Source organism: Protomyctophum parallelum (genome assembly GCF_964188405.1).
Source record: "Protomyctophum parallelum genome assembly, chromosome: 3".
Classification (NCBI taxonomy): Eukaryota; Metazoa; Chordata; class Actinopteri; order Myctophiformes; family Myctophidae; genus Protomyctophum; species Protomyctophum parallelum.
The window spans coordinates 22,195,846-22,204,850 of record NC_139698.1 but is presented as its reverse complement, the minus strand read 5'-3'; the positions used below and the strand labels follow the sequence as shown (position 1 = coordinate 22,204,850).

The following is a 9,005-nucleotide window of genomic DNA, read 5'->3' as shown; positions in this document are numbered from 1 at the left end:
TCCATAGGTGCCCTTTGAGAGTGGTTTTTAAGGAGTCAAGGGACTCGCATGTCTTAATGACTGTTGGTAGGGCGTTCCACATTTTGGTGGCATTGTGGTGGCACACTTCAAACATTTTCCAATAATGTCAAACAAATGATTATTATTTTTTGTACTCTAAGTAAAGTACAGAGTTTAAGTGGTTAAACATCCTCAGCTTCCTGCCCCCGGCCCCATCTCTCCTGTCCTCCCTGCTCCCTCAGGACCCTCACATATGTTAACCTCTCGTCACCAGGCCCTTTACTCACATGTCATTCCCTCTCTCTCTCCCCCCTCTCTCACTCCCCCGGTCCCCCCCCCCCCCCCCCCCCCACCCTCTCTCCGCCTCTCCCGCCCGCTTTCATTTACTGGAATTCAGCTGACTGCTTGACAATGGTGCTGGGCGCATCCAGCCCGGTCCAGCCCCTGCCCCGCTAACAGGAAAAATGGAGATGCATTGAGAAAACTAAGTAAAAGCCCCCCTTGGGAATAAAAGCCCCTTGCTTTCTCCCCACTTCCAATGAAAGTGCATACTGCATGTGTGTGTGTGTGTGTGTGTGAGACCACTTTCACTTCTAGGCTACAAGTGTGAAAGGGGCCTATTCCTGGCATAGTTATAGAAAGGTGATTAACTGTTAACTACTGTAGACTACATAATGTGTTACCTATTAGTATAGCTACCTACTGTACATAACTCCAAGAGTGGGCAGTCTGGGCACTAAGGAAAAGTAGGCACTTTGATGCAAAATTGGCTATTTTGTCCAAAATGTCAAAATAATAATTAAAAAAAAATAATGAATCTATATATATATATTTGAAAAATTGTATGAAGTCATGTAAAGTATACATGATGTGAACATGCATGGGACATCATTAACAGACCAACCCTTAATTAGCATCTTGTTTATGCCCAAAATAATTGGATAATATACAGGTTTTGCAGCGACTGTAGAAATATTATAGGCCTTAATTGTCGAATGTTCAATCATCTTCAAATCATGTATACCGTACTTCACATCCCAAATATTACATTTTTTAAAAACATTTTGGACAAAATAGACTAATGCCCACTCATCCTGTCACCGCCTGCTAAATGTTGAACATTTCATGTGGTGTTCGAGTAATAGGCTAATAATAATAACTAAGTTAAAATTAAAGAAATTGCTTATTTGTATATCATATATTGTAGGCCTATGTACAGAATGCATGCAGCTTAAAGGACCATAGCAGTATACTACTGCTTGCCGGACAACACATCATAGCTTATCTTTTAAAAACTCATTTCTATAGACTGTGTTCATTCTTAAATTCTATTTCTATACTTCAATGTACTTACCGTTAGGTTGAATCGCCTATAATTGTGTTTTACACACTTTGCTTGTTTGTGGATTTCATGTATGAAGCACTTTGTAAACTTGTTTTTGAAAAGTGCTATATAAATAAAAGTTTATAATCTTATTTTTTTATTTTATCTTAGGAAGCCTTTATTGATATAGTTAGGTTTAGATAGTGATTATTATTTGTAAATGTACATTGTGTATTGTTTATTTATTTATGTATGAGGTTTATGTAAACTATACTGTATATGTGGCCAATATTGACAATGTAATTAATTAACTGGTGCCAATGTGGGGTGAAGAGGCCTAAGATATGCCAGAGGCAAACAATATAGTTGCTCAGTAAATCCAGTCAAAATATCCCAACTTTAGTGCAAAAGCACCTGTCACAGCACAGTAGCACACCATACTGTAACTGATCCAGTCTCCTCCTCTCAATCATTTTTGCAACAATTCAACATAAAATGCTTGAGGGGAAGTGTTTGAAGTCAGTATTTCCGGGAGCGCCCATGAAGATATATGCGTGACATGCATCACGTTAACGTATCATCACATGTGCATGCATGTGTATTGTGTAAGTGCTACAGATTGTATTTGTGTAGTAGACTGTGGTAGCATTCACGTCGCAGGTCCACAGCCACATTTCATGTGAAGTGCATTCCTCCCTCATGCGGTTCGTCTTTCAGACTTCCGTCCGTCAGTAGCTATAGCCTCGGCCGGGACCACAGGCGTTTTAGTCTGTATCGGATACACTGGCAGGCCTGGGCTGGCCAGTTGACACACCGGGCCGACAGATGAAGCCTGGCCCAAAAAAACGTGGCCCTCCAAAAATAAAATATTTTTGGCGACTCAATTGACAGCTCCCATGACCCACCCGTGAGCCGCAACCCAGTCTTTGGGAAACAATGAATTAGAAATTAGATGATGTGTTTAAATAAAGGCGAAAGGTGCCATATGTGATAACGTTTTGGTAAGTGATACAATTGCTCTATATATTCTCATAGTAATCATCCCTTTCTTTCCAGCCAGCCCGTTTAGTAAACAGAAAATGCATTTTCTTCATCCAATCAGGAGAGAGACCTCATACAAGATACAGGATAAACAAGTGGTGACAGAAATGAGCAGTCAAAATTGTAACTGAAGTTGACATTTTGTCAGTTGGGAGACTGATTTGAGCACGCTCTCCCAATTGGATGAAACTGACAGCGGCAACCCACCCCGAGAATGTATTTTTTATTAAATAGCTGGCGAGAACGGTTTACTAAACAAACTCGCAATGATTACTATCACAATATAGAGCTTTAACCTTTTGACAAAAAATAAAAAACATCACTTACACTACCTTCAAATGCAAAGACAGCTTAACCCCATGAAACCTATTCTGGGGCAAGAATCTGCAAACTCACAATGTGTCACAGAACGCATTGTGAGATTGCAAATCATCAATTTTCTGCAAACGTATTTAGTGGACCGGGGGAAAGGGCCTAGTGGCCTACTATAGACACCTGGTGTTTAGGCGGGTTTATTAAACCTACAAAGAAGCAACAGACAGACAATATTTGTATGTAAATTGCTCTAATTTGTATGTACACTAGTATGTACAAAATTATACATTCATAGTCCAAAATGTCTTATACACACGTACGTACATTTACATGACATTCATTGTAAACAATGCATTTCACACGAAAGAGACAATGCCTTATGTGCAGTGGCTTGCTCAGCTTGTTAGCACAGAAAAAAGCTTAGCTAGATGGATTTCATGGCTTACTCTGGACAGTGTGGATATGCAATTAAAACTGTGACATCGACCCTGACAGAGCGCTGTCGTGTCCTAAAATTTGAACTACCTTTTGAACATTTAATGTAACCTGTGCATGTTCACTTCATATTAAAGCTTAGGTGATGCATTATGAGTACACAGATGCACACAGTATAATCAAAGACAATCACTCAGTGCCACTCAGTAAAATCTCTTCCGCATTTAGTCGTCGTCTTCTCTCATGCATCATCGTCAGATGGCCAGTCGGTGTCTCGTAGCCATGTGTATGTACATGCCCTCATCTCTGGTCCTCCGCCGAAAAGGCAGGCTTCTGAACGTAGTCCATATAAGAGGCAGGTGGTAATTTACATGTTCGTCAGGCTCGCCGCACTCACATGCTGTGCCGTCGGCATTTAGTGCGTCACAGAAGACACCCCTAATTTTCTGCCTTTTTTTGTTTTGCCAGCGCCTGGACTACATTTGCTACCACCTCTAGTAGCGACCGTAGTGGACACTTTTTCATGATTGGCTGCCTCTAAGCCAACGGGAGATATGCAACAACGTGAAGCTGTGAGCTGATAGGCAGAGGCCGTGGCGCACACACACTGATTACACTGTAGATGTTCATAAAAATAGAGATTTCTGCACCTGGCAGTTTATAACCGAGTCCTTCTTGTTTTTTTTGTTACCACAGCAACAGGTTCCGTCCACAGAGCAAGAGAATCCAGGCGGAAAAAACATCCAGAAGTGTCAGGGATGATGGCGGCGGACCCGCACCGTTGGACAGTCTCTCCGGCACGTGGGTGTGGACTTCCCGGGTGGTGAGCAGCCTCGCTCTCGGGGCGGTGTATATCGTCCTCTCGGCGGCCGTGGCGGGGGCCAAGCTGGGGATGGGGCACGTCGCGATGGACGACTCGCAGCTCACGTTCAGCCACCTGGAGAGGAGTCGGGACGTCAGGCGGAGCAGCTCCTCCGGGGAGGAACGGACCGGACGCAGGTTGGAGAGATCTCCGATCTCCTCCTGGAAGCTCTGCCGGGGACAGGAGGGGGGGGAGGAAGGGGGCAGAGAGGTTGAGGAATGTGCTCGGTCGGTGTGTGATTCAGTGTTGTTTTCGTCGACTAAAACTAAGACGAAAAATGTTCGTCGACTACCTATTTTCACTGACAAAAACAAATGGAAACTAAATGAAAACTAAGCTACGATGACTAAAACTAAGACTAAATATACTGACAATTTCGTCGACAAATAAAAACTAGACAAAAATGTTAGGAAGGGACTAGTGGCTCACAACGTGACACGTTGTGAGCTTGTAGATCGGCTATTTTCAGCATATGTAAAAACACTCATTACGACGGCATCAAGACCCACCAAAATACATTTTAGTTATTTTAATCAACTGTACATTTATTCGACTAAAATCTTATGACATTTAGTCGACTAAAACTAGACTAACACTAAGACATTCCAGGTGACTAAAATGTGACTAAAACTAAATTAAGTTTCAGTCCAAAGACTATGACTAAACTAAAATAGAAATTTGCTGCCAAAAACAACACTGGTGTGATTGTACTCGATATTCATCCAGATACTCCCTCCTATACTTTTGCATAATATATATATATATATATTTTTTAACATAATTTCCTCTGCAAAATCCTAGTAGTATACAAAGTCTTGCAGGCTTAATAGACCACCTGTATACTACTCCTTGTTGATAGACTGTACATAAAATATATTCATTCAAATATTAAATGGCGATAGACAGATGCATAGCAATAGACGCACTGTATATCCATCCATTCATATATTCGCCGTACATTTATAGTTATTCTATAGCTGTTCATGTGGTCCCTCATTCGCTCTACATCTAGGAGCGAGCAGCTCAGTATGTTATCTTTTTATTCAAATTTATCTTGCTTTTATAGTTGTCTGTTAATTATATATATTTTTATCGCCTCTCCCTGTGTCTCATTCTCACCGCTGTTGCTGCTGTGACACATGCATTTCCTTCTGCGGGTCAATAAAGTTCTTATCTGATCTTATAAAAAATGTTTTAGATAATCTACAAAGAGTCTAGTCACAATATTTGACACTGATCTACAGGTCAACAAAGAAGCCGTCATGATTGAATCCATACACCGATCACAACAGAAAGGATCACATGAAACAACTTGCAGTAGCAAATTGTGTTGCACAGTAAAACACTCATGTCAAATTAAGCTGCGACCTGAAGGTTTTTCTTTTGAAGACATACCTCTGTGTGAATGTTTCTTTGTATGATTTTATCCAGTGATTGTTTGATGTCGAGGATGAAGGAGTGGTTCAGATGCTCATCCCAGAGGTTTCTCAGGAGCGTCTGCCAAGAATAGGACAGGATAACAGCAGCTGGGAACACGCAGCACTGCAGAAGACACAAGAGCACCAAACTAAGACACATTCGCAAACACAGTTTAGACTCTGCATTGTTTTCTGCACTTCATATTGTTTATTTTGACCCGCCTTGCACATAGTACAGCATGTCTATGTGTAACTTGTTTTCCTGTGTGAAATCGTGTTATATTTATTTATTTTACCCCGGAGAAAACAAACGGTGGTAAAGTGGACATAGCTTGAGAACGACAGGAAGAGAACGATTCCCATAAGTTGACGGCGTGGATCCATTTAGCAAGAGATAACATATACTTTCCCTATGAGGTCAAGGAAAAGAACATACTTTACATTAAGTGTTGTGTTCACATTCATCTCTGGCATCGGCTAATGTTCCACTGATATTTGCAGCAATTAACTATTGTGATATGCCCTGACATTCTTCAAGATAAATGTGACACATGCACGCACGCACGCACGCGCACCACACCCGGTCCCACACACACACACACACACACACACACACACACACACACACACACAAAGGCACAAGCATGCCATTACACATGTATTTACTGCTTAACAGCAGCTGACATGCAATTAATTATAAACTTACCCGGTCAGCACACAGCATGCTGTCCTTGTAGTGGTGGTCAACATGGTAATCTTTAGGAAACACTGTCCGCTAGACGGGAAACGGATAACAGAAGAGTCAGGTAAATGTTCACACTGTGAGCATGACAAGTGGAAAAACATGCACATTTTTGTAAACTATAGGAAGTAGGAAGGAAGCAATAGAACCACAGAGTTCAGCCAAAATGTGTCTAACTCATAGACACCCTAGCCCAGCATGACCTTCTGCTATTAGGCTAGTGGGAGTGGTCATTAGCAGCAGTGCATTTATCACACGTATTTCAGATAACAATGATACAATAAGATAACAGAGATAACAGATAACAGCGCTGGCCTGCTTGTTCATTAATTGATAAACACACTTTACTTACAAATCCATTTAGGTTGGAGTCGATGGTTGACTTCATGCTTTCGAAACTCTCCCGGTCGGGGTCCCAATCACAGACCCCACATTGGACTGTCGAGAGTGATAGTAACAATAAAACTGTATGATATGGAGAGAGACAGAGAGATGGGGAGAGAGAGTTTCAGATAGGGTAGATGGAAACTTTCTGTGGTTTGCAACATGGTAAACACACACAAAGTACTCCCTGCTTCATCTACTGTATGTATATATATTTTTAAATTACAATACACATTTGTTGGAATTACTTGGAATTACTAATGGAGTTAAAATTGAAAATAAAATGGGCATATATATATGAAAAAATAGTGAATGCAACTTTCAGTATTAATATTTTCCCTACATCTGCAGAACAAAAAATTGCAAACCCTGCTGTGAACATGCACAACGTGAATCATTTCTCACCTGGCAGTAACATCCTTTTATCTGAATAAGAAGGGACAGTTGTCCATGTCTCTTGTTGCGTGTCGCCGCTTTGCAGAAAGCTTCTTTCGGTGTCAGTCTGGTTTCCCCTCTCCTCAGTGGTGGTGAGGTCTTTGACACAAAGATCGTTGCTGCGTGCGTCTCTTCTCTCTGCGGCTCCTCAGTCCCCCAGCACTGTTGTTGACATGTCTTTATCTACAGTCCTCCTTTTGTTCCTTTGAAACTTCCCAAATCTTTATCTTCTTATTGCTCCTCCAGACTTTGGATTTACCCAACTCAAGCTTGACAGACTCCCAGTACCAATTCCTTTTCTATCTCCTTTCCCCCCCCTTTATCTGTGTCCCTGTTTTCTTTCCCCCTGTTGACCCAGTATTTTTCAGACCGGCCTAATTCGAGTCACTCCTCTCCGTCTCGCTCTATAGACAGTTGTTAATGGATAGAGCGAGAGACACACACACACACACACAGACCTCCTCTTCTCTCTTTCTCTCTCCCTCTTTCTTCCCCTCTAGGCAGCCCGGAGAGAGTGTGAGTGTGCTCACTCAGAGACAGAGGCTGGTCGAATAAAGTGAAAGTGCTGCTTGCTTGCTTGTCTAGCCCCTTAAGTGTGGGCCCCTCCCACCGCCACACGTTTTACCTCACCATTGACTGTCTCTAGCCCCCTCCCCCCTGCTCTTTCCTTTATACCCCCCTACTTACCCCCCCCCCCCCGCCCCAACCTAGGGCTTAGTCATATATTTGGAGCGTATGTTTTTCATTTGCTCCCCCCCCCCCCCCACCGGCCTCCGGACTCTTCTCAACACCCCCGCCGTCCCATACCACTGCGACACGAGGGTCTCCATTCTCAATGTGTTTCCTTTTCCCCCTCCTCCAGTGCCCGTGAGTAATTACCCATCCCGTTTAGTCATTCCATGACAAGAGAAACGGGTCTTTTAAATGGGACAGACGGACACGGGACAAGGATTGTAACTTACAGTAACAGCCACAGTTAATAAATCTTAATCTTGAGCGAGTGAGTGAGAGAGAGAGAGAGAGAGAGAGAGAGAGAGAGAGAGAGAGAGAGAGAGCTGGAGTCAACATGTTCAAATGGAGCTCCAGTTGCGGGTGATGTTAGAGTCATGTGCCGATGACATAGTTATAATTCACAGACAACACGACTTGGTGCGCAGCCGTGGCCCATGCACTCCCCTCCTGCCCTGTCTTGTCCCGGGCTCCGGGCCCGGGCCTGCCCGTCTGTCTGGTTATTTATATAGCCCTTTGAAACTGCCCCATTGTGTTCTGCTGACGCGCAGCTGTACTTCAGGGAGATACAAGTTCATCAACAGAAGGGAAGGTTGAAAGGTGTTTCCCCCTACTGTATGTCAATCTTAAATACATTTTCATTCTCGAGTATATCCTTCTTTTAGTGGTGGACGCTTGCCAAGACAAGCAGTGCAGTGGTTTTCCAGAGGGGTAAGTCCTATAGCGAAGACAAACTAGAACACAGCATTCTGCCGCTCCCCGAGGTATCATCAAAACCGAAAGTTCTCTATATCCGAAAACCGAAAGTCCACTTAAGAAAGTCTGCTGCATGCAGTTGCTTATTAACCAAGCCAAGACAGTTTTAAGTAAATGTGCAACTGATTACTGGCACTGAAATGCATTCTTCTTGTTCTCTGTTTGTATTACAGAGGCTTGCATAATGCAGCTGTCATATTTGAGTGGGAAGCCGGAAAGACACCAGTAACAGTTAACCCTTTGTTAAGTAGCCTGACATTGCTGTTCTGCAAATGCTCAATAGTACATTATAGTTTAACGGGTGAAAGTCAGCCTTAATGATATCCACCAAATTCCCCCTTACCATGCAATGAGACGAAACAAAACCCAATGCACAGTGCTGCAAAACTGAAGTTGTTGGTGAGGGGACTGGGGGCTAGCATGGCATCAATTTAAACAACGAGCTGCATACCGGTGAATTTTATTGTCCGACCTGTGCACACTCAGCAAAGCAACAGGCTCAGATATCTAGCAAAAACAATCCTTAAAACTACGCAGCTATTTAGAGGGACAGAGTGTTGCTGG

The 9,005-nt window shown here is 42.8% G+C and overlaps 1 protein-coding gene across 1 annotated transcript; it reads right to left on the bottom strand.

The window, feature by feature from the left end:
* Positions 1-2,423: 2,423 nt before the first annotated feature.
* On the bottom strand, positions 2,424-7,475 carry LOC310856178 (uncharacterized protein). The gene is made up of 5 exons (XM_083761422.1): positions 6,927-7,475; positions 6,490-6,602; positions 6,102-6,170; positions 5,373-5,519; positions 2,424-4,147 (listed from the first exon to the last, which is right to left on the bottom strand). The coding sequence occupies exons 1-5, from the start codon at positions 6,937-6,939 to the stop codon at positions 3,803-3,805; spliced, it is 687 nt and encodes a 228-aa protein (XP_083617548.1). The 5' UTR covers positions 6,940-7,475; the 3' UTR covers positions 2,424-3,802.
* Between the last annotated feature and the right edge of the window lie 1,530 nt (positions 7,476-9,005).

Bases quoted from the DNA above. Each gene is read 5' to 3' on its own strand.
- LOC310856178 (XM_083761422.1), bottom strand. The intron at 6,171-6,489 runs GTAAGTAAAGTG...TTTCCCGTCTAG, and splicing joins ACTCCAACCTAAATGGATTT to CGGACAGTGTTTCCTAAAGA. The intron at 4,148-5,372 runs GTATGTCTTCAA...TGTCCCCGGCAG, and splicing joins AAAGAAACATTCACACAGAG to AGCTTCCAGGAGGAGATCGG.